Source organism: Sorex fumeus, unplaced genomic scaffold, assembly GCF_029834395.1.
Source record: "Sorex fumeus unplaced genomic scaffold, SorFum_2.1 ptg000002l, whole genome shotgun sequence".
Classification (NCBI taxonomy): Eukaryota; Metazoa; Chordata; class Mammalia; order Eulipotyphla; family Soricidae; genus Sorex; species Sorex fumeus.
In genome coordinates, this window is record NW_026606059.1 from 20484539 (window position 1) to 20511556 (window position 27018).

The window sequence follows — 27018 nt, forward strand, 5'->3', positions numbered from 1 at the left end:
AACAAAATGCTCTTTCATTATCACATATTCACTTAAAATACTTGCAGTGCTCACTATGTCCAGGTCCTCTTTTTAAAAACACTTTTTGGCTCATACTCAGCAGTGCTCAAGTCTTACTCCTGGTTCTGCGTACAGGGATCACTTTTGGCAGGCTCAGGGGATCATATGGGGTGCCAGAATTTGAACCCAGGTCAGTTGTGTATAAGGAAAATGCCCTATCCATCTTGTCCAGGCACTACTAAACGAAAGACACAATATCTATGGAGCTGCTGGGTTATATATAATAGGATTAAACACAAAGCCAGGTGGTGGACAGACAGTTCAGGAGGGATGTCGCTTGCTTTGAGCAGCTGTGACCTGGTGACCCTGGTTCAAATCTCAGCAGCACTAAGCATTAGCACACACGGAACCAAGCACACACTGAGCCCGGCTCCCAAACAACAAATCCATGTGAAAACAAACGTACCCTGAAGATTGACCAAAGTGCCAGGAAAGAAAAATATATCAGAGCACCATGAAAAGGATGAACAGATGAGAATGGAGCTCAGGAGACCATTCTACAGTGTGGCACTGTCGCCTGAGCTTACCAGGCAGCCAGGAAGAAAGTGTGGGGCTTATACGGCCTGAAGTTCACCTGAGTTGTTTCTAGTAATGATTGAAATCACCGGGAATTCCTTTTAAACTTCATTCTTTTTAAAAAATATTAATGTCATTTTTTTTCAGAATGCGGGGAAAAAAAGTAAAGTTAACATCTAAATGATCTCAATTTGAGACTAACACCCAAGGACAGTGGAGACAACGGCCAGGAATATTGCTCCATGGTTGGAAGCCTGCCTCATGAGCTGGGGGAGAAGGCAGCTGGGATAGAGAAGGGACCACTAAGTCACTGATGGTTGGAGGGATCATTCCAGATGGGAGGCGTGTGCTGAAAGTAGATAAAGGATGGCCAAACGTGATGGTCTCTCAGTATCTGTATTGCAAACCATAATGCCCCAAAGTAGAAAGCGAGTAAGAGGGAAATTGTCTTGCCATAGAGGCAGGGGGAGGGTTGGGATAGGGCGGGAAGATACTGGGGACATTGGTGGTGGAGAACGTGCACTGGTGGAGGGAAGGGTGTTTGATCATTGTATGACTGAAACTCAAACATGAAAGCTTTGTAACTGTATCTCACGGTGATTCAATAAAAATTTAAAAAAAAATCTAAATGATCTGAAAAGTACCTCTCTGTAAAGTTTTCTAGCGTGATAGCTGTATCTATGCTATCCAGTCAGGATCTACTAGTGGTTATAATAACACTAAACATTCACAGCTAAGAATTGTAGCCAGGGCCTGGAGAAATACTACGGCAGGTAGGGTGATTGACATGTGGCAGCCACCTGGATTCAATCCACGGCACCCCATATGGGTACCCAAACCCACTGGCAGTGACCTTTGATCACAAAGCCAGGAGAAAGCTCTGAGCACAGCTGGATGTGGCCCCCAAACAAACAAACAAAAATCCCAAACAGAACCAAAAAAAAAAAAAAATTGTGGCTTTTGTACTGCTCTTATTTAAGATCCATTTCCCCCTCTCCTGGTGAGGTGAGGGAACTACACTTCCGCATTTCTCCGCACAGACTCCTACAGTTCCTGCGTCTAACCACTTCAAAGAAGACACGCTAGTCCACACTCTTTTTGTCGTAACTAATTGGTTTGGATTTTGGCTTATGCATGTTCTTGGTAAGGCAATTACTGCGAAAACATGCATGTAGTTCATCTTTTTAAATGAACACGACCAGTTCTTAAAAATGACCCCTGTGTCAGTAAAATCTGAGGGAATAAAATCAAATAATAACTTTTAAAAGTTGGCAGTTTTTGTTAATTAGTTGTATTTCCTTCTAATTAGAACCCTACTGTCAGACCTAATCTATATAATTGCTTTTGCCTTGAACATTTTAATAAGTAATACCAGGAATGTGAAGGAATGATTATTTTAAAGGGAGCTAAAGAATATATATATATTTTTGGTTATCAATGCAGAATTGTTACTCATGCAAATATCTTTTATCCACGTGGCTAATTTCTAGTTTAATTTAATGGTGTAAATGTTTAAATACTGGTGTGTGTTATTGTCAGGGTGCAAGACATTATTTACCAGAATTAATTATTAGTTTTATGAGATTTATAAGAATTAGGTTTATAAAGTCAGGGAGTTTTATAAGATTGTTCAGTAAATTCCAATCATCTCTGTACTTCTTTTTCTTTTCACAATTTCCTTTGGGTTATATACATTACTGGGAGCACTGACAACATCCTGAACCTTTATGTTGAATTTTCATTTCTAAGATTCAGACTCCCCAGTAACAGAACTGGTACAGATCTATTCGAATTTCTGTCCCATTCCATAGTCTTTTGTATTTCTGACTGCTTTCCAGTTTTAATACTCTTAGATTTATCTTAATCATCTGGTTTTGGACAATTAAAAATTTGATAAAAATGGGGAATTTTTGAAAAAAAAGAGGGGATCAACTTTTGATATATGGGATTATTTTTGATATGTGGGATCAACAGGCAGGATCAATAAAAAAGGGGGGGGGAAGTAAAGCCATCAAGGCATAGAGGAGATAGTAGCAAGGGTTGAGGCACTTGCTTTGCCTGCGGTTAACCCGCTTTGATCCCTGTCATCATGTGGTCTCCTGATTCCTAAGCACAGACTTGGAGTTAACGAGTTTCCCCTGACTCCTCCCCTCCCCACTAGCAAAAGCAGAGGAAGATGTTTATAGATCTTGGAGATCGCCCAGAGTTTGGACAGCCCAACATCAAGGGTAGGCTGGGAGACAGGGCAAGCTCCCACTGACTGGGGACAGGATAAGATGTAAGAGGTAGACATCTCATTCCTGTTCCCCCAGAATTGTTGTCCAAGAACATGCTTTACTTGCAGTGCTTATGCATGATGGATTAGAATGAGAAACATTTTATAATAGAAGTCATAGGTGGGGGTGTACCAAGGCATTGTAGTTCTCTGAGGGTAGAAAAGCTCCGGTTTAAGCTAACCCTGAAAGCAGCATTTTTACGCTCACTAATCTGGTTCTATGAGTCTTGAAAACATACATGTGATGGCATTCATGGGCAACTGTACTGAAATCTCTACTGGGATAGAAGCTGAGGGAGGGAGGGATGGACAGACGGACGGAGGGAGGTGGGTGAAGGGAAACAAGAGCAAGAGGAAAAAAGAGGAAAGAATGGGAGGCTGAGTGGCGGAGAGGGAAGGAAGGAGGAGGGAAAACAAAGGGGGAAGAGGCACATTTGAGAACCCCTGGGAAGTTACCTTTCTTCTTTCCTCTGCAGCCTCCAGTTTTTTCTGGATCTCCTCCAAGGACAGATCTTTCTTCTTTGGAGAAGCTAAAGTTCGTGGAGCTTCAGAGATGGGAGATGGTGGCTTTAAGATCAGCTCAAAAGCCTGGCCAGAGGCACGTTTGTTGATTTGCTTTACTTCCATATCTGAAAGATAAAGTTTTTTGAGAATGTTAGACATATGCATGAAGTAAGAGCTAATTTACACATTTGAGTTCTTGCAAATGTCATTCTGGCAAATATGAATAAAACAATGTATGTGATGATTGGCTCTTATTTTAATCATGTAAGACCTCTGTATTTAGCATAATTATTACTATATTTTAATGGAATAGCTATAGTTTTGTTGGGAAATTCCAAAGTATTCAAAGAAGTAGAATACCGGTTGGCATATTTAGGAATGGTCTGCCAAGTACCAGTCCAGGTATTTGAAAATCAGTAAGATTCTCCACTCTAAATTCCTTCGCAGGCGAAATGTCCTCAAAGTGCTCTAAAGTCACATTATAGGATCTTTATCAATCCCTGACCTCAAAGTGATTTCTAACTTGATAAAATTCTTTATATCTGGCAATCAGTTTTGTGGTATTTTTAGGCATGTGATGACTAGTGCCATAAGGAAAAAAAAGAGAGAGAATTAGTCCTCTAGATGTGACTATTATGATTCAGTTAATGCTCTTTTAACAGCTTTGTTAGTGCACATTGAGGTCATATAAAATCCAAGGTAACAATAGGAAATTACCTCAACCCTTAAATGCTGACAGAGAATATAGGTAAAATTGATTCAAGAAATATAGTGAAAATGCTGTGACATTTTCACAGACATCAAAATGTTTAAAATTTTCTGCCATCAAAATTTATATTTAGATTTAAAAACAGTTTTTAGAAAATAGAGTGGGTTTTAGATCATAATATTTAAATCATTATTTTTTCAGTCAAGCAAAATAGTTTTATTTAAAGACATTTACTTTGAGAACTGTGAGGGAAGAGAAAGAGAGAGAGATATGTGCTCAAAAAACAATATGAGGGTTGGAGCGATAGCACAGCGGGTAGGGCATTTGCCTGGCACGCAGCTGACCCAGGTTCGATTCCCAGCATCTCACATGGTCCCCTGAGCACCGCCAGGAATAATTCCTAAATGCAGAGCCGGGAATTTCCAGGTGTGACCCAAAAAGCAAAAAATAATAATAATAATATGGACTTCTCTAGAGTGGAAAAAGCTTAAGAAAAGTTTTCATAGAGCTTCTATAAACCTATGGAAAAGAATATCAGCAAACAGAAAGAGCTTATTTGATACGATGATGGGCTTTTAAGCAGATTGGGTCTCTGTAATCAGAATTGCTTATGTTTATATCCAAATAGCAAATATTTCTCATTGACGGTGCAAAACTGATAGTTTATTAATTTCTGAGTAGCAGATACAGTTTATTTACTAGACTGATACAGTTTATTAATTTCTTATTTATTAATTTTTCATTGCTTTGTCTAAAATACGAGATAAGAACATGTTTTTCATTGTGACAAGTAAAAGATAAACATACTTGCCTAAATTTGTCATGTTATAAACTTTAAATATGAACTCTCTGAACTGTCAGTTATACCTCAACAAAACTGTTTGTAAAATTTGTTCCAAAAACTAACAAAGGATACTAAGTGTAAAGCACAGGCATGGTACTTAGTATTTGTAAATAGAAACAATTTTTCATAATGTTAAAAATTTTGCTAGTAATATACTTTTCAAATTATTTCTTAATATAAAATCCAAGTCAGAGTTAAAGACTTCAGAAATTTGAAATTCTCAATATAAATTTTAGAAATTTTATATCAGCAGTGTTGAATTGTCTCCATTCAGCTTCCATGACAGCTTACACAGAACTTCTGACTTTCTTCTTTTCCCTGTTCAATCCCTAAACAAGAAGAAATTGCCATTGTCTTCTCAATCCTATAACTGCTCTTTGTAGGAATTCTGTCTTAGAAAGCACCCACACTTTAACTTACTATTTGTATTATTTGTATATTGTATATTGTCATTTGTATGTTGTCATTATTTGTATATTGTCAATCTCTTCTACTCCACACTATGTTTCTGGGAGATTAGGCCTTGTCATGTTTATTTTTGGGCCTTTAGTGATGACACAGAATGCAGTATTAGAATTGTGGAAGAAATGTTGCTGCGTTACTTGTCACAGCTGCATCGAGCAGATTAAAGATCCCATCTAGTTCATTTGTGGAGCGCTTTAACCAAAATAGGGTTGGACTTGCATTCTGATAAGGGTTTGGTTGGAAACAGAAACCATCCATGACATTTCCTTACAAAACAGTCTATTCACAATTATGATGCTTGGTTCAAGATAGAATGATGTTGGAAAGAAAATAATCCTGAAATGGGCTTTAAAGGCACAGAAAGTGTTAACTGCCACACACTCCCTTGTCTTCACATGTGAACATATGTGCATGTCTTCGACACATATAACTGAGCACATGTGGATGTCTTCTACATATATAACTGAAACTAAGATTTGTATTGAGTTGACAGAAATTAAGAGGATATTATTGATAAGGACAGTGATCATATTTGAGAATATTCATGGGGCCAGGCTTGCTTGCTATCTGACTTGCGTTAAATCAATCAAACCTCAAATTTTGTCTGGAAGGAAGCTCCTGGGTTAACTAAGGCTCAGAGAACCTAAGGGAATTGTCTGAGGTGATGCAGAGCAAAGCAGAGACCAGAAGGAAACCAAACTCACAAAGAATTAGGATAAAAGGAACCTACAGCACTGCTCTGCTAGTAAGTTAACAGCCAGGCCAATTCTTTAGGGTTTTCTTTAAAAATTCCCTTTATCTGGGGCCTTGGTCGTAAGTCAGGTTTATTATTGAACTGCAGTCCTTCCTGACGTGCAAAAATGTAAACATCATAACTTTGCAAAGACGACATTAAAATATAAACAAGGATGACTCTTGATTTTCTCTCCTGAGTTTTCTAACTATACAGCATTTTCTGGCGAATTACGGTCTGCTGCAGTTGCCGCTTAGCATATACTATTCTTTTTCAAAGAAAAGCCACGAAGCACTGGATGTCACCACTAATAGCCACTGAGGCTTGTTTCTTAAGAGACATTGACGAGCGGCGAGTAGCATCCAACCCAAAAGGCTTTGGAGCAATAGGAAATCAATAAAATCTAATAGCTCGACACAGTTATGTCGATAAGTGAGATCTACAAATTATTGATTAAATTCTATCAGGAACTGCGAGACACGATGGCACGCCAGCTTTTCCGCCCAGTCGGCGAGCATGAGCAAGCAACTTGTGTTGCAAACAACTCACCATCGTAAGTGTAGATGTTGATGTTGCGAGGTTCTGGGTAGAAGCAAGAGCAGATCAGCGAGAGCATGGACAGCTCCTTCATTTTTTCCTTGTAGGCTGAAAGAAACGATTCGAGGTCAGTGTTTGTCATTTTCTGAATCTCACACCAAAATGCTTCTTTCCCCTAGAAGCATAATTAGAGTCTCGGCAGGATGACGATTGCTAGAGGCATGAATTTGCTTTCACAAAATCCAATGAGGGGCCAGAGCGTTAGCACAGCGGGTAGGGTGTTTGCCTTGCATGCGCGTCTGACCCAGGCTCGATTCCCAGCATCCCATATGGTTCCCCGAGCTACTGCCAGGAATAATTCCTGAGTGCATGAGCCAGGAGTAAGCCCTGTACATCGCTGGGAGTGACCCAAAAAGAAAAAAAAATACAAATGAATAAAAAGATCGAAACAGAAGTCTGAGGGGTGCATATCTAGCTTTAGGTGAAAAGTAATAGAAAGGGAGTTAAAGAAAAAGAAAAATCTTCCTCCAGCAGAACAGGAGGAAGATTAAGCAAAGACACCAGAGGTGCATGCAGGTCTGTGGTATAGATGCTGGAAGCATCCTGGCTGATTTAGTTAGAATGAACACGCACATTCATTTGCAGAGGGGCAGAGAATTCATCGGGATAGTTATGCGGATCCACCCAGCAGGGCACTATGTTTGTTGCTTTTTCTTAATAAGAAAAGTCTTATCTCTCCCTCCTTCCCTATATACCAAAAGCCTGGATCTAAGGTCTTGTGAAGAGATCATTTCCTTGATGCATAACTCAGTTTAGGGGGCCACCTCACCAAACATCTACAAAATTTCACACAGTGACTTCTTTTCCTCTTCCCCTCCCTTCCCACTTCATTTCCCCTTTCTCCTCTCGGAGTCCTCCTGCGAAGGTAATATTGGAAAGCATCTAATCGGTTATCATTGGGACAGGTGACGACCAGATGGAGATAGGGAGGCAACATCTTCTCACTTCCGTTGATTAGTTAGTGAGACCAATCAATTAAGGAAAATGGAAGGAAGTGATAGATGTTAAACACGAACTTGTGAGCTAGTGAGTATAAACAGATGGCGATAGAACTACATAATGAACCTCATTGGTAGCATCTGCCTCTTGGCAGGGTCCTTTGATCATTACAGTGTTCCAAGGGCCTTGGGAAGACAAGGAATTCCCTGAAGATTCATTTAGGCTTTATTGACGGGAAACTAACTCAGACATCCAAAGCTTTAATGCTATAGACAGTTTAATTAAGGAGGTTCTAAGAAATCACTGAGTCACCTGCCCACCTACCATATCATTAATTTTGTAAATAAAATTGGCCCACAGAGCCTGTCAGATGTCACCAGTGATAAAACTGAAATCTCTGGAAAAAATGCAGGAAATCAGGGATCTGAAGTACAGTACAGGGGTTAAGGTTGACTGGCACACAGCTGACCCTGGCTTGATCTCTGCCACTAATTACGGTCCCTAAGCACTAAGAGGAATGATCCCTGAGCACAAAGCCAGGAGTAAGCCTTGTGCACTACCAGATGTGTCCCCAAAATAAACAAAAAAAGGCATAAAATGAATCTATGTCACCAATGCCAGTGGGCCTTGTAAGTCTGCTTCCAAGATAAAGTTCTCCATGTAAAAAGGCTTTGATATGCTTGCATATGTTGAACCACATGCAAAAATCAAACACGGTCATATTACATAGGATTCAATTTAGCACTTCCAAAGGGTCTCTCTAAAGGAATCTACCTTCACACTTCCCTTATTTCCTTAGGATAAGCAACACAATTTACCTTGTGCTATAGTAGTCCGGCCAACACACATTTATATTTTTATCAGATACTTTTGGAATATTAGAAAACTGAAACCTTTGTTTTTGGGGTCTTATTTGTCTCTCTCCAAAACCATGTCTCTTATAAATATTCAAATACACTTACATGACAGTTCAATGTGAGTCAGCTTCATCCAGAAACATGTTGTATTTCAAAATATGACATCATATGAATCAATTAGTATCAAGAAGAGCAAGGCTTTGTAGTCTGGTACTTGTTTTTTAATGTGTGAAAGAAAGCATTATGATATTCAAAATATTTTGCAAACCTAAGCTCATATTAGAAGCACACGGAAAAGGTAAGAGCTTTATTAGTCAGGACCACTTCAAAAGCAAATACAAAGGAAGGAAATTTCCATCTCAAAGAGTAACTTTAAAGAAGAGGTATCAGAGCTATCTCACTGTGTTAGAATGAGTGCTATGCATCCAGGAAGCTCGGGTCCAATTCCTGGCACTGCATGATCTTGTGAACAACCGCATGGAATGACCCTCAAGCACTGAGCTGGGACTAGGTCCTGAGCACCCTCTACTCTAGCAAAAACAAAACAAAACAAAATAAGCCCTTTAAACCCCTGAACGTGCATTTTTCATTCCTTTTTGGAATTGCCCACATCAAAACCTGGGGTTTTTAATTCTTTCCTTTTACTTTCTTCTTCCTTCTTTTTCTTTTAGCTCCTTTCAGACTTTCTAAATATAACTCTCTTATTCCTAAAAAATTGGAATATGTTATCTTTTGGGATTGGTATTGGGACATAACTGTCTGTGCTCAGGTATCACTCCTGGTAATGCTTGGGTGATCATATGTGGTACCAGGAATCAAATTTGGGGTTAGCAGCATGCCAGGCAAGAGCTGTTAGCTCTGTACAATCTCCCAGGAAAGAACAAATCTTCCTGCTGCAGCGAACACTCTCATCTCTGTCCTCAATTTTTTGAATTTAGTAATAATTTTCAATACTGTCACTGCTTGCATTGTAACTATGTTTGGTCTAATGAAGAGAGGGGTGTATGAAAATTGACAATGTGTGATAACTGTTCTTTCCTGCCCTACGTGGTCCAGGAACCAAAAAAAAAAAACCCTATTAATCTCTGAATTATTTCTGTAATAGAGTCCTTACTTTGTTCTTCTTCTTTTTTAAATCAATGACAATGACCTATTCACTAGTAGTCATTGAAATTTCTCATTGATATAGCTGATCATAATCTTGAAACCAAGGTTCTTGATACCATGCCTTCAAAGAAATCATGACAGGTTCCTCTGTAATTAAACTAATTAAATTAAGCTTTGTCTCTTCTAGGTGCCATATCCCAACTCTCCTCCAGGTAGTATTGCCTCTTCTCTGATCTAAATCCTACCAATTTCTTTTATTTTTTAGTGCTTCGCTTGTTTGTTTTGTGGCTAACACCCAGTTGTGCTCAGGGCCAACTCCTGGACCCGGCAGTGCTCAGGGAACATTTTGAGATGCAGGAGATAAAACCAGTCACCTAAGTATAAGTAAGTCCTCCATCCCCTCTACTATTTCTCAAGTGTTCAAGTCCTTATTAAATTTGAATCATAACTCTTGCCCTTCTCCTCTTATATGTGTTCTGTTCTTATATGTGCTTATTACTCACATCAATCTCTTAACTGGCTGTACTCTAAAATCTTGATTATGTATTGTTTTACTTGATCATTTACTGCTTTGGGTCATTCACTGGGTTTTGACAGGCCCTGTTCTCTTTTCTAAGGTATAAATTATTCGAAATACTTTATTCATCCGTGAAATATTCACAGCAAAATTTTGGTTGAACAGAAAACAGTTAATAAATATTGCTGGAAATCTTACTCATTGACTTTAAAGCGGTGCTTTTTTTTCCTTTGGGGTCACACCTGGCAATGCACAGGGGTTATTCCTGGTTCTGCACTCAGGAATCATCCCAGCGGTGCTCAGGGGACCATATGGGATGCTGGGAATCGAACCTGGGTTGGCCGCGTGCAAGGCAAACGCCCTACCCGCTATGCTATTGCTCTAGCCCCTAAAGCAGTCTTTCAATTGATAAGTATTTATGATCACAATCATCTGTAGACAGGATTTTCTTTTTTTCTTTCCTTTTTGGGTCACACCTAATGATGCACAGGGCTTACCCCTGGCTCTGCACTCAGGGGTCCCCCCTGGAGGGATATGAGGAACCACCATAAGGAATGCAAGCTCTTTACCCACTGTTCCCCTTAAACCTTCAGTTTTGACTAACGTTGAATTTAGAAAATTAGTATTATTTATTAGACTTCCCATTAACAAGGAAAAGACAGTCATGGATATTTTGGAAATGTTGTCAATGTACTTTGGAAGACAATGCCTTCTAATCTGAGTGGGTTATTTGTTATTGCTCTGATACATCGATTTTCTTAATGCACTTAACAACACAGTCCCTCAGAGGACCGGGTGGCTGACTTGCAGGTTAGTTCGCATTTCCTCTTTCCTCCTTTCTTCATGGAAATATATGCATTTCTGGGGATGGAATGGGTCAGCCACAAGCGTCTTAACGTTCCAGCCCCAATATTCAACTGAACACAGCCCAAATTTCTTCATTTAAAAGATCTGAGCAGAAAATAAAGAAAAAAAACAGATGATATAAAGAATGCAGGAATAAAGGTCCTTTGTATTTATTATTGAATTTTTTTTACAGCTCCTAGATTTGTATTACTTTCTGAGATTTCATTGAAACATGCCAAGTTGTGTAAATATTAGCTAAAAGCACTCCTTTTTGTAGGGAAAGAAAATCAGTCATTTTCAAATAGGGACATTTTTAAGATCTGGGAAATTGAGGGCAGTTGCTGTGGAGCTGGTGTCAGGATTTAAATGGACTTTAGAGAAGGGAGAAATAGGGGATTCTGCTAAGTGGTTTGTAAAAGACCTGAGACTTACAATCACAATTATTAAACTGAATCCCACTGCTCTCCAAACTCTCAATGCTCTTTTCCTTCCATTTCTGTCCTGCCCTAGAAGGAAATTAGCTGCTCTTTAGCCCTTAAAAAAGGCTTCTTTTTCCCTATAACTCACCCTCCTGATATTTTTCTTAACTTTATCCCAACTACATCATTGAATAAATGTGAGTGTGTATCTCGATGGTGGGGGTTGATCTGGGTGGCTTTGGGGTCCTGAGACTGAGGTCAGACACTTCTAAAAGTTTAGTCAGTGATCTCATCAAGGAGCCTCACAGAGTGACTTTCTCCTTGTAAGATGAAACAAAATCAAGATATTTCTACTTGAAATACTTGCATACTACACTGGTTTAAATTTGGACCTTAAAAAAACTTTTTGTGATGAATAGGAAATTAAAAATTCAATAACTAAATGAAGGATAACTCTCAGGTTTAAAGATCTATTTTAACAGCTCAGAAAATCACTCAAATGAGATAATGTTCTGGATATTTTTGCTAAGATGATGTAATGCTAATTGGTATGGTATTAAAATGGATTCAGTCAGTATACACTCATTCTACTCACCGTTCCTCCTGAGAATTATGACCTCCTAAGCTAAAGTGACCAGGGAAGATTTAAAGATTAATATTTTGATCAGCAAAGCAGCATACTTTTTCTGTAGGAATGCATATCAAATCAAATAAAGGGACATTTAAGAAGGTCAAGGCTATATCACCCATCATTGGGTTTTACAGAAATATATGAGGCTTTTAAACGTCAATGTGATTGATTCTTGGCAAAGCAATTATGACAAGGAAAAGGAATTAGATGACATGAATCAGCCCCTGTGATCAAAATTGTAATAAGAGCAGTAAATTGTACCAACCTAGCACCTCACCATACTCTTAATTCCATTTAAAACTATTGCTGAGTTTAATGAGAATGCATCCTATATCATTTAGGACCTAGTCTTTTTTTTCCTTCCCCCGATAAGAGCAATTATTACAGTCCTATGTGGGATCCAAAAGATACTGCAGTTTACGGGAGTAATGAAAGTACTGCTTTCTGTTTCAAGGTACTACATCAAGTTAATTCTGAAGACTGGTATTTTTTTCTTAAGTTCCCTATATTATTACTTTTTCTTTCTTTTTTTTTTTTTTGCTTTTTTTTTGGGGAGGTCACACCCGGCGATGCTCAGATGGTGTGCTCTTGGCTCTTCACTCAGGAATTACTCCTGGCGGTGCTCGGAGGACCATATGGGATACTGGGAATCGAACCCGGGTCAGCCGCGTGCAAGGCAAACGCCCTACCCGCTGTGCTATCACTCCAGCTCCCTATTATTATTTTTTCTTAAGTAGGAATAATCCAAGATGATAGCTAGATTGTTTGAAACTTAAATGATACAAAACCAGCACATCTTCCCTCTGACTTAAAGTTCTAAGTAAAATGACTTCTCTTGAAGGACAAAAACCACATGATCTCAGGCATATGTGGTATATAAAGAACAAAGCAAGGGAATGTACAGTGTCCAAGGAAAATGAAACCTTGGGCTCTGACAATAGAGCAGAGGTTACCTACCGCAAGTGTGGTGTGGTGTGGTGTGGTGTGTGTGTGTGTGTGTGTGTGTGTGTGTGTGTGAGTGTGTGTGTGTGTGTGTGTGTGTAGCTTTATCCCTTTGGTCACAGTGAAGGTGTAGCCTTGTACACCAAAAGCATAAACATTAACATAATTGTAGTCATGTTATCTTGAATAATAAATAAATAAATAATGTTAAAAAGACTCCTTTTCATTCCCCTGCAGTCTCCTAAGCTGGCAACTGTCAGCTGAGACTTCCATGATGTTTCTTGAGTTCTATCTCTCAAATGATTCAGTGTAGCACTTAGATCTTTTACAATTTTTGTTACTTGGCTACATCCGGTGGAGCTTGGGTAACTTGGGGCCAGATGGTTCAGTGATTAGACCCAGCAATGCACAATGTACCAGGGTCACATACACAGCAGTGCTGGGGGAAGGACATGCTACACTGGGAGTTCAAACTCAGAATCACTCATGTGGTGGACGTGTCTTCTACTACTTGACCTATCTCCACACCCTCCCCAGCCCCATATTCATTTTTGGGAAGAAGAATGGAAAAAATATCAAACATTGTACTCATTCTTTATTTTTCCAAGGGGGAAGGGATTGGGCCACATCCTATGGTGCTCAGGGACTATTTCTGGCTCCATATTCAGAAGGGATCCCTGCCGGCGCTTGAGTGGTGGGTGCTAGGGGTTCAATGTGGTGCTAGGGGTTCAAATTAGGACTGCCCTTTGGCAAGGTGAGTGTCTTACCTTTCGTATTATCCCTCTGGCCATGCATGTATTAGTAATTCAGCAAAACTAGCAATACTTTCTATGCAGAATGATTATTACATATATATAGGGTCAATTTCTAGAATTTAAGTAAGTCTCAGTCACCAATGATACTTTACTATTTTCCTACTTCACGTTGTTGCTTGTTTTCTCTAGAAAGAAAACCGTGATTTCTATTTCACAGGTATTTTAGAATTTAGTCTGGCTTTACCTGGTGTTTTTGAATTGAATAAAGTGACCAATGACTGCATACGTGATGAATTTTTTTTTCAGTGAAAAGATGGGCTTTCAGAAACTGAAAATGCAAGCTACATATTGCAAATTAGAAATTGAAAGAAAAGTAAGATTCTGACTATCAGATAGATTTCACTTTGAATAAACCAGTGTTTTAGATACTGAGAATATAGATACAAGAATCTTAAAGGATATAAGAGATAGAGATAGCCTATCTTCATATAATGGAATATGTTACTTTATATAAATAACAGTAGAATTGAACAGGAACTCGGCAGCATTTCATGTGAAGAGTTCTACAATCATATTGTGATTTAATTCTTCCATAATAAGAAATTTGCTAATCTAAAATTTATTCAAATCTTATTTTTAAAAGAGAGACATAAAGCACTACTTTCCTTAGCATGGGTAAAGTTTCAACATGTTCAAATAACTATTTGTTGTTTAAATCTGGGTGGACCTCAGAAAAATCAATACTATTTATAATAGCTACTATCATCAATGGTGAATGAAAGAAGCATTTTAACTTGGTATTATTTCCAAATGACATATAAGGTTTAATTTGAATAGAATCCTTACATGGGTTATACATAAATTATACTTAGAGAAATCTCCCAAATATATTAGGAAATGTATGGCATATAAATAATAAAGACAAGTATTTTAATCAAGGTCCTGAAAGTTTCAAGTAGGAATAATATTTTGATTGCTTCTAAAAATCAAAGGAGAATTTCAGTCTCACTCAATGAAATTTTGTAAAAAAAAGTATGCAACATTGATTCAGTAGCTCCATAAAATTTGGATGATCAAAACTCATTCACAACAGTGTTCATCATCCATTGAAACAACTGCATTATATGCTTATATAACTGGTGCAATGAAATAAAGTTGAGCATTCAGGTATCTCCCCTAAAAGAAAATAAGACTTGCGGCTTTGGTAGTCATTCTTATGTATTCAGACAAATTTTATGTTTATATGTTAAAGGTTTAAGAAAACAGGATATATAGACAGTGTCAAGGTTTAGAACCGAAGCTATTAAAAAGATGATTGTAGTAGTATTATTTGTTAGAACCTCTGGGGAATATGCATGGGAATAACAGGAGGTCTTTCCAACAAACAAACGGGAAGCATTCTAATATGACTTCACAGCATGGTTATCTTCAGCAGCTATTTTCAAGGAAACTAAACAGCATGAAAGAAACCCTTCAGGTTAACCTAGACATGCTATGAAAATTGATTTTGTTTTGGAATATGAAGGCTATTTCCTTAAGCTATTTTATGGACTCATTTTCTAAAATTGGATTCATCAGATCATATGCTAGAATTTTAATTAGTGTAATTTTCTGCAAGAAATGAAAAGCAATGTTCAAAACAAGGAATGTAATGTGTCTGAGGCCATAACATTTCACAGTCATTTTTGTCTTACTACCATTCCAAATAAGATTAAAATATAAAATATTTAAGATCAACCTATAAAAAATAATAACTTCAGCCAGGAGTAGTTTTATAAAATTTTTTAAAAAATTATTTTTGTTTCTTCTGGGTATTTTGAAATCAGAGTTCTTCTAAGAGTAAATTTTAATGGCATCAATGAATTTTTTCTTATGCTATGAAAAATATAGATTTGTTATTATATTTATTTCCCTGCCAAACATATAAATTACCTTGTATAAATTATCTTAATATAAATTAAACTGTATATAATTAAAGCAAAGGCTACTAAGATAAAGATATTAAAATGAATATTGAAATTGATAATTAGCACAAAAATTCAGGAAAGATGTATAAAATTAATGTGTTCTTTTATAGGTAGATTTTGCTGCACATTTAACCTGTACATAACAAACAATAATAATAACTGAGAGATCAGGAGAATTATTCACACCTCAAGGAAACATACTGAGATGGATGTTTTGACTAGTTTGTTTTGGTTATTGCATTTTGCATTCCTGTTTTCATGAATTGGTGAGCATCATTTCTCAAAAACCTTGACTTAAGTTCACTACCACAGATATGTTTAAATGAATCAGCTTCCATTGTGTCTAATGCAAATGGTAATCATAGCCATAATATTTTGGACTTTAAAGGAGCTACTAACATTTCCTAAATTATTTAATATTATTTTTTATTTTAGAGATGAAGGAATCAGATCTAATCACCTTATTTCTTTTTTATTATTATTATTTTTTGCTTTTTGGGTCACACCCGGCGATGCACAGGGGTTACTCCTGGCTCTGCACTCAGGAGTTGCTCCTGGCGGTGCTCAGGGGACCATATGGATTGCTGGGAATCAAACCTGGGACGCCCGCTTGCAAGGCAAATGCCCTACCTGCTGTGCTATCACTCCAGCCCCATCACCTTATTTCTTTAAAGGCTCACTCTGGGAGCACGTAGTGAGGTGGTGGCCGGGTCAAAATGGAAAAACAGAAGTAGGAAAGGTGCTGTAATGAATATAAGTCAGAGGAGGGCTTTTAAAAACTCAATCTTTGATAATTTTGTGCTCCAGTTTCCAATTCCTGTGGCACATATTTTGTTGTTGGTTGTTGGTTGATAAAATTTATTTTCACTGCTGCCATCATTTTTCCTTTTGTGCGATTCAGAAAGTCTTCAAGTTCTTCTTCCAAAGTACTTAGGGGTAGTCTTTCAAGAGATCACATATTTTACTTCCTTTTGGGAAGCAAATTCTCCATGACCTACAGGAGACTAGACCTACAGGAGAGCAGGTTGCTGGGATATCTTCAGAGGGGTGATCACTGTTAGTGCTTTTGTCTGTCAGTCCTATGTGTGTGTGGTCTGTAATACTTTCAGAAGTCCCTCGGCTATGGGATTTTCATTTAAAATGACATTTCTCTTTTAGTTCTCAAAATCATGGAATGTTTTGCGACTCTTTCCATCTAAAACATGTTCATGTATAGTAGCAAATCCCACATTACTGATTAGAAAGTATCAGATGGCTCTTGGGGTTATATATTTAAAGTCTCCTCAGAACTTTAGGCTTTTAAGTTTGAGAACTTAAGCTTAAAGTTCTTAAAAATAAAGATTAGCATTATCCTCCTGTTGTTCGTTGATTTTCTCAAGCGGGCACCAATAACGTCTCCATTGTGAGACTTGTTGTTACTGTTTTTGGCATATCGAATACATCTCGGGTAACTTGCCAGGTTTTGCCGTGTGGTCAGGATACTCTCGGTAGCTTGCTGGGCTCTCCGAGAGGGGCGAAGGAATTGAATCCAGGTCAACCGCATGCAAGGCAAATGACCTACCCATTATGCTATAGCAATAAATTAAATAAATGAACTTCAGAGATCTTTTAGCCTTCTCTTATCGGTACTTTCAATTTTCATGTCTTGGAAGTTTATGACTATAAAGGTTTAGTTAAATATGACTTCTGTTATATGTTCTTTTGTGGTGCTATGAACTGAGTCTGGAGGCACATACACAAGAAGCTTGCATGTAGTGAGCCATATTCTTACCTTTATTTGGTTTTGCTTTATTTTGGGGTCACAACCAGCTGTACTCAGGGGTCACTCCTGGCAGGACTCAGGGGACCATATGTGATATCAGAGTGAGACCCACATTCTCACTTTCTTAAAAAGAAATTATTTGAAGCCATTGCATTTTTCAATAAAAGAAAATACTTTTCATATTTAAATATTTTTCCAATTCAAAGAAAATACTTGTCATACTTTTGTTTTGCAAATTTTCATTTTTTTAAAACCTTGGAATTTAGGCAGAGTAAGTGATGCATAAAATATAAGCTTTAGGGAAGCCATCTGGAACTCTTTTTAAATTCATGACATTCTCTCAAGGTATGAGGACTGTATGTTAGTACCACAGTCTGTGTGAGATTGCAATAACCTATGTGCTTTATTTTATTTGTGACAACAATTACCATATGACTTGGTCACGAACATTCCCAACTAAAAACTGAAGGCAAAGATAGAATTAAATATGTGAGCTACATAGGTGAATATGAATTTGAATCTGGTGTTGTAAGTTGCCGATATTAAAAAAATAAACCCAACTTGTTACCGACAGAAGTTACAAAGTTGGTTTTAATTTTTCTTCTATTTCTCCAGATTTATCCAGCATAAATATTTCTCATAAAAAGAAGTGCTTTAGAATATGTTCACAATTTCAAAAAGTTTGCCAAATAATAGAGCAGGGCAAAGCATCTCAGATCCAGAAATGTGTTAAAGATTGGTGCAGGAATATCTGATGGTGGTGATCCAATGTCCTTAAGGCTGACTTGTATCTTCCTAAAAACAGAACTAAATCAATTTTTTTCATTTCTAGTGGCCTTTGAATTTATCCTCCTTTCAAAGATTCTACCTATTTATTTCACATAGTTTAACCCTTAATTCTGCTATTTTTATTGACTGTAATCATTTGTTCCAAAATATATGTAAGACTTTTCAGGAAAATGTCTTAGTTAGTATAGTCAGTATTTTCTCCCAAGTGTTGGAGCATGTGGGAGTGATTTTTCTTAACTGGTACCCAGGCAGTGATGGGCTTCCAACTGCAAGTGATACCTGCAGTCTGTGTGTGTGATTGTGGTCTATGTGGCTTCACCAGTGAGACTACATACGTAGGGGGGAAGTAGACCAGATGCTGGAGCCAGGTTGATAGCAAATCTTCTTTCCACTAAGTTTTCTAGCTTCATTTTATGCTACATCTGAATATTTCTGCAAGCTTTTTCCTCTTAGTCCTTATTCCATAGTGACAGCTCTGCCAATCATTTCAGAATGACATTAGCAGTAGCTTTGTTCCCAGGTAAAAAAAATAAGAAAACCCTCCCATATTTACCTCAAAAACTTATACTCACAATACTAACTCAACTCTTTGTACAAAAGGGAGCAACAAAAGAAAGGAGACAGGTTGAATGCTTCCACTCTGTCGTTTTCTCTTATTTGATTTATTACTACTAAATTTTTTTTTTTTTTTTGCTTTTTGGGTCACGCCTGGCAATGCACAGGAGTTACTCCTGGCTCTGCACTCAGGAGTTACTCCTGGCGGTGCTCAGGGGACCATATGGGATGCTGGGAATCGAACACGGGTTGGCCGCGTGCAAGGCAGACACCCTGCCCGCTGTGCTATCTCTCCAGCCCCATTACTACACTATTTTAAAAACAAATTTTTGATTGATAGAAGAGATGCATTTCTTTTTCTCACTATCTTTTTGCTTTAGTGAGGCAGTTCTGAATTTTTTTTAAAGGGAATGATGTCTGCTTTTTCCTTATAGCTGAATTCTTTTACCTAGTGCAATATATTATGACCATGTAGAACTGAGATGTTTTTGATGCTTTCTTATAAACCTTTTTCTTTCTCATAAACCCTTGTTTATGAGAAGTAGGAGCCTATTTTATCATCTATATTTTATGGCATATAAATGTTAAAAATATCGAGAATTTGGTTTGTAGATTGTTATTACCAACTGTGTTGAATCTGAGCAAGGACTATGCTAGTAATTGTAAGCACACATCTCTATTAATATGCCTGCAGTTATGGCATAAATTCCTAGTTTATGTGCCACGCTTTTATATGCATCAGTGATTTCAAGGCAAAGCAAAATAGCTAAAATGCTGCTTTATGCTGGCAGCCAATTATCCTCCCTTAAACCTTCATAAAGTCAGATGCAAAGTTAGAAGTCACAGATGCATGCTATGTTCCTTTGATTTCTCAGAATAGAAGAGACTGGACAGGTTGGTATGGAATGCAGTGCAAGGTCCACATGATGTGGGATTTGGGTGTAACTGGTGGTGAATAAACTTTTATGAACATGAAAATCTGTGTGTTTGTATGTGTTCCTATAGCTCTCCTTTTCCTATTCTTCAAAAGATCTCAGTGCAGACTTTTCGCATATTGCTACTTTAGAAGTTAATTTTCACTCATACTAAATGTGATATTTTATGGTGATAAGCTTATGAGTAGGCAAGAAGGGTGAGTTTTTATTGAAGATTAATATGTATATGAAATAGCATGAACTATGAAACATGGCAGAGAGATCTGAGAAGACAAACACAATCCTGGTTAATTCTGACATCACTCAGGATGGACTGCTTAGCAGGTGTTCTACATTGGCAAGAGTTCCAGATGGCTTCCCTAAATGCAGGTGTACTACATATACATATAAAGCATATATATTATTTATATTATTATTATAATATTATATTTATATATATCCTTTATACATAATGAATTCTCCCTCCACTACATAGAACTACGCATAATGACCATTTCCTAAATTCTAAGTAAATCGAGATTAGTTATTGCATGTAGAAGTTCACTAAGTGTAAGAACTTAGAAGCTAGATATTTTTTATTTAACATTATTATCATCCACCTAGCAGGTGAAGGAAGAGGATTTAACTTTTGGTCTGTTTATGTTTGAGCCACACCCAACAGTGCTCAGGGCTTACTCCTGGCTTCGTGCTCACAGATCACTCCTGGCAGAGCTCGGGGGACCGTATGGAGTGTCGAGGATTAAACTCATGTTGTGTGCAAGCAAGTACCCTACCTGCTGTACTATCACTCCTATCCAATATTTTTAAGGACAAAATACTAACATTCGATTGCTTCCTTAATCTCCTTAAAAGATTAGGTGGCATTATTTTTCTTATTTCATAATTAAGAAAACTGTGCTATAAAATTATCATTAGTTCAAGGGTAACAATGGACCTGTACTCAAAACCGTATGCATCTAATGCCAAGCAAAGACTCACCTCTGCTCAGCTATACCTCTCTTCATATCTAACAGTGATGTTTCCTGGCCCAGGAAGATTTTTTGGAAGTTTTTTACAGTACTACTTTTAACATTCATAAAAAATTTGCTGTTTTAAGTTCTACTGACAAACTGGTTTTCTTGTTACACAGAGCTCCACTTTTTTATTAGTAGGGGCCAAGCCTGGCAGTGCTGAAGAAGGCGCAGGCAGTGATGCTCAGCCAAGGCTGATGGTCAAGTGTCGGATGGTGCCAAGAATCAAACTTGGGACCTCTTGCCTATTAGGCATTTGCTCTACTAATTAAGCTATGAACCCAGTACTTTCTTTTGTTTGACATTTTTTGTTTTGCTTTCTTTTTGGGTTACACGTGGCAGTGCTCAAGAAGTCCTCCTGACAATGCTTGGGGGACCATGGGATGCTGGGATGGAGCCCAGGTCAACTCCGTTTAAGGTTAGCACCATCCCTGCAGGACTATCACCCTGGCCCCTCCTTTCACTTTCGGTTTTTGAAGACAGCTTAAGCCCAAGTAAGCTTGGCTTGTTTTTGTCTCAAGTGGGCTTGTAGAATTACTCAAGGAAGTGGACTAAGAGAATAGAGAATGTCAAGGTGGTGCCAGCCAAAGGTAAACATGGCACCAGAAGAAAAATGTCTACTGCGTTTCACTGCTGGCTGGCTCCACATTTTCTGTGCCTGTTTGCTGAGGCATTCATTTACCCAAACATGTCTCTCAGCTTGGAAGCTGCCATCGAAAGAAAGTAGGGAGGAAAATGGTTGTGGTTGGATGCTAATAAAACTTTGGGTGATATACTTAATTCTAAACCAATATTCATCCATGGAGAAAAAAATCTGAAATATCCACACATTTCACCTGAGCACAAGCCCTTCTAAATGTCAGACATCTTGTCTTCAGTCAAAATTTTATTGATTTAAATTATTTAGTAGCTTTTTAAGGAGCAAAATGTCCCAGTTCCTGACTATGCTTCCTGTTCTCCCTTTGCTCATTCTATATGCATCGGCTGATATTTTCATAACTGAAACATCCACCTTTACTTAAGGACAATTTAAAATGAACCTCTTACATTTATATAGTACTTTACACATATTCATCAGCTCCACATTGATTCCTTCATTTGGAAAACGACTCTCTGATACACATCAGGCAGTCGGTCTCACCATTTCAGGTCTGCTGACTTAGAAGCACAGATGGGAAAAGGAACACGGTGAAGGCCGCTCAGTGAGAGAGTAGAGGCCGGAAACGTGGGCGTTAGGTCCTGCTCCCGGGCTCTTCCTGTAGTGTGGCAGCCAACTGCTTATGCAGAAGGGAAGCGATAGGGGCTTAGGTACCCTGTTCTCCTCTGCCCACGTGGTAGACCCAACTGTCTGGAGGCCCACTCTTGGCCCAGATACCCCACTAGTCACTGAAGTTAGGTTTAATATAAATATGATTCTTGTTTTGGGGGGTATCACACGCAGCGGTATTTAGGAGACGCTCCAAGTTAAGTTCTTGGCGATTTGCTTCCAGCAGTGCTCAGGGTAAATGTGGTGCTGGAGATTGACCCAAGCCTGCATTACAGCCCTTTGAGCTGTCTCTTAGGTCCAGCCATGTGGTTCTCTTTGAGCTGTCTCTTAGGTCCAGCCATGTGGAAGTTGGCAGAAGTGAAAATTCCAGAGGCCATTCAGTCAGACTCATAGAATTTGGAAGTGCACGAGTGGAAATTCACGCATATTGGTGAAGCTTAGAAAAGCTATGCATACCTTGGATCTCCTAAATGTTCTTAGTATACATATCTACTGTGTACTATTTTAAAATACTGCAGCACTATCCACAATAGCCCAAATCATGAAACAACCCAAGTGTTCAAGAATACATGATATGGATAAAGAAACTCCCGGTACGGAGACATGATAGGATACTACTCAGCTCTCAGAAAAGATGAGATTGTGCAATTTGCAGCTATGAGTGGAATGGGGAGGATCAGAGAGTATCACGCTGAGTGAAGTCAGCCGGGAGAGGGACAAATACAGAATGATCTCTTTTATATGTGGGGATATGATAAAGCATAGCAAGGAAATAACAAATGGCTCAAAGCAACAGAATCTGTAAACCTATCTTCAGAACTGAGTTGTCCATAGTGGGCGATGGGGGGATTTGAGAGGGGAAATATCGAAATAATGGGGGAGGGAAATAGACACTTTGATGGAGGGTGGGGTGGTGGAAGGTTATATGAATGAAACACTATCACTGAGGGTATTGTAAATCGCGATGAGTAAAATTTTTAAAAAGTGAAATGGGAAAGACAACTATAAATCACTACTGTGATATTTAATTTTGGGGGGCATATACAATTTCCTGTTTTTTTTTTCACAAGAGCAAATTCCTGAAGGTGAAGTCCATGCATATTTATTTATTTATTTATTTATTTATTTTAATGCCTTTTTTGGGTCACACCCAGCAATACACAGGGGTTATTCCTGGCTCTGCACTCAGGAATCACCCCTGGCGATGCTCAGGGGACCATACAGGATGCTGGGAATCGAACCCAGGTTGGCCGCGTGCAAGGCAAATGCCCTACCCGCTGTGCCATCACTCCAGCCTCTCCATGCATATTTATAGTCTCACAATATCCTCTGTAGGCTTCAGAACAGAAAGGGTGCTCAAATATATATATATTTTAAGTTAATAACATTAGCTATCAGTGACTTACGCCTGAAGGCAAAGATGCCTAGGGCATTTATCTTTCTTTTAATTTTCTCTGTATTATATTATTATCACACATATTATTGTCGATATTTAGTTATTTATTTTTGGTTTTGGGCCACACCTGGCTATTCTCAGAACTTACTCCTGGTTCTGTGCTCCCTGGTTGAACTCCAGAGACACATGTGGTGCTGGGTATCAAGTATCACTTAACTGCATGCAAGCAACTGCCTTACCACTGTACTACGTCTCTAGCCTCTGTTCTCCCATTTTGGCTTCTGTTTAGAGACCAGACCCAGTGGTGCTCAGGGATTACTCCTGGCTCTATGCTCAGGGAGGACTTGTGGTTATGCTGAGGACCATAGCTCTTGCCAGGATCCAAACCAAGCCATTCTCATGCAAGGCAAGAGTCTTCCATGCTATTCTATCTCTCTGGCATCTATACGTGCCTATTAGACCTTTGCACCAAAGCTTACCACAAGTGAACTTGACTGAGTAAATTCTCTGAGTCAAAATTTACTCATTAAAAGAAGAGAATAATATGTATGCTATTCCCATTTCATAAAACTTACATTAAAAAAAAAGGATGGGAAAGATGATTATTTCAGAAGCATTGCCTGAGTAGGTAGGCTCTGTAATTTTTTCTTTTGACTATTTCTCCATCTTTTGTGTTGGTCTACTCTTTTTTTTTTAAAAAAAAAACAAGAAAATATTCAGTCTCAAATAGGATGAAAAATTACTCTTAAAGTGACAGGGATCTTGGATCATGTCATCTGCATCAAAAGAGCAGAATTAACTGTGGTAATTTTTCATGTTTCTGAAGAATGATTATGAGAAGAATGCTAATTGGCACTTCTCAGATGAAGCTGCAAGACTTAAATAACAGCAGTCGATATGAGCGTTGGGAATGGAAAAGAACTGCACAGCCATAAAGGCAATTATTTATGTTCAGAAGCAGGGTTTCTGGGGGCTATAGAACTCCAGCCTCTGTTCAGCTGCCTGACGTATCCGTGCCCCTCTCCTCGGCATCTGAAAGTAAAAACAAGTGACATCTTTTTTTCTTTTCGGGTTGCACTGGCGATGCTCAGGGGTTACTCCTGGCTCAGCACTCAGGAATTACTCCTGGCAGTGCTTGGGGGACCATATGGGATGCTGAGAATCGAACCCAGGTCGGCTGCGTGCAAGGCAAATGCCCCACCCACTGTGCTATCGCTCCAGCCTCACAAGTGACATCTTGATGAGAATCTCTGGCATCAGTTTTTCAACTGTTTAGGTAGTTTGAACTTTATAACACATGGGTTAGGTTTGGTTACTACTTCTGGTCACAAAAACAACAGTTTTGAATATTGTCACTTTAAATATTAAATATTGTCACCTAGAGATCCATGCCATTATAAATGAGAAATGTCTTAAAATTTTTGTTACACTATATAAATTTATGTTATAATGCGGCTTCTTAAGTATAATTTCTTGAGAAGCTGTATTTCCAGATGACTTGCAAAATGATTGCTGAAATGTATTAATTAACCTTTACATCCACATAAAAATGTTTTGTGAGGAAAAATGTACACATAATGTTATCTTTAATCATGACTAATAAAAATGGGTTATATAAACAGAGGTTTTACTACTGCAAATGTCTCCTTGACAAATGACAGGACCTAATTCTTTCATTAAAAGATAATTAAAAATATTTCACAAGGGAACGACTCTTTTCCCACAGACCTCTTCTATCTGCCTGCATCTGAGGTACTAAGATGAGAGTCTTGAAGTAATACCTGCTGATTATACTAAATGTGGATGTTTGGGCAGTATTTTTTTAGCTGCAGGTTTGTTTAATTAAAACAGCATAACAGTTATTCTAGGATCTTTGAATACCTAGGATCCACTCTGAAATATGCCAACCATGCTGCTGCGAGTTGGGCTGGAGTGATAGGACAGCGGGTAGGGCGTTTGCCTTGCACGCAGCCAACGTGGCTGACCCGAGTTCGATTCCTCTGCCCCTCTCGGAGAGCCCGGCAAGCTACCAACAGTATCTTGCCCTCATGGCAAATCCTGGCAAGCTAACCATGATGTATTCCATATGTCAAACACAGTAACAACAAGTCTCACGATGCTGTGAGTTATATATGCTAACCCCCCCTCCCCCAACTGGTCATCATATCCACACTAGAAGTTGTTGCTGTTCTCTTCCCTGGTCTTCAGAGAGCTGAGTGTTCCATTCATTACTACTCTCCACCACTCCCCCCTGCAAAGCCTAAATCAGGGCAATTATTTTAACAAGCCCCAAGTCAGCTATTAAAACTAGTCATTAATTTGAAGGTATTTCCTCTACAATATCAGTCTGCTCTCAGAAAGGATAAGACCATCTTGGGCCATGAAACAAAATGGCGGTAACATTGATTGGATCCTCAAGATAGAAACGTTTCTGATGTGGAGATGGTACTACTTTTACATCTTCTCCTGAATCCAAATCTTTAGATGGCTAAAGGCTTAGACTCTGGAACCAAATCATCTGGCCTCAAATTCTGGATTCCATTCACAGTGCGATTTTGAGCCAGTAACTTCTCTGTGTCTCAGTTTCTTCATTTATAATAATACTGTTATTAAGGATTACTGCATTATTAAGATAATATATGTAAAATGCTTAGAACAATGAATAGATGTTACATATGCCATAAAATTCTATCAATAAATAAAAGTCATTTCATTTAGAGACGATAAATGTATGTCAACGGCAGAAAAATGATTCTTGAAAGAAATCAGTGAGTGTCACAGGATTAAAGGACCATTATGACCATTTTTTTTGTTTAGCTTCAAAGCCCTCAAGTTTTTATTTTTGTCATATCCATTATATAATCCATGGTCACAATAAATAATTAACATTGAACATTTCAAACATAAACTACCTTTGTAATATTGTTGTAGTATTGTCTTCTTTTAATGCATAAAGACTTTCAAACATTGATATGATACCTGCTTTTGAGAGACCCTGAAATGAAGTTAAAGTCAATAACAAAAAAATGTATAACCTAGAGGCTTTCACTAATATTATGTTTAATAGTACCATATCTGATCATCTGTGTGGTCAGTTTTATTTGGGATCATGCATTGATGTACTATTTGGGAAATGTCACATATCTAATTTGTGTTAGTTTGTGTAGAGTATTATTTTATTAGGAGACCATTTACATAACTGTGATAATGTTTGCTTGGTCAGCCAACCATTGCATGGAAGGACCAACATATGATATCTTTGATAATATTCCTTAAAGGTCCATGCTTTCCTCTGGGTTGACTTTCTTAAAAAGATAGTATTCAACATATTGGTGTAAGTAAGCAGAAAATAAATACACACAGTTTCAAATAAATAGCTGAGTTAAAATTATTATTTATAATAATTATTAATAATTATTAATAATATCTCATGTATTAACAATTATTAATCATTAATAATATCTCATGTGGTATCCAGTAAGAAGTACTTTGAGTAATTTGGCAAGTAGTAAGCATGGAACATTATTGAGAGATAATTTAAGTGCTATTCAATTCTTGTCTTAAATTCTTCAAAACATGTAGTATTGGCTTTGAATTGAAAGGTTTTGAATTGAAATTCTT

At 38.0% G+C, this 27018-nt stretch overlaps 1 protein-coding gene across 1 annotated transcript in view; it reads right to left on the minus strand.

The window, feature by feature from the left end:
• STMN2 (stathmin 2) overlaps positions 1–27018 on the minus strand; it is a 49017-nt gene that overhangs the window by 15914 nt on the left and 6085 nt on the right. Inside the window, exons 2-3 of the mRNA XM_056134480.1 lie at positions 6656–6751; positions 3308–3480 (exon numbers count right to left, since the gene is read on the minus strand). Of these exons, the coding sequence (XP_055990455.1) occupies positions 3308–3480; positions 6656–6751 (269 nt within the window). The remainder of the gene's footprint in view (positions 1–3307; positions 3481–6655; positions 6752–27018) is intronic.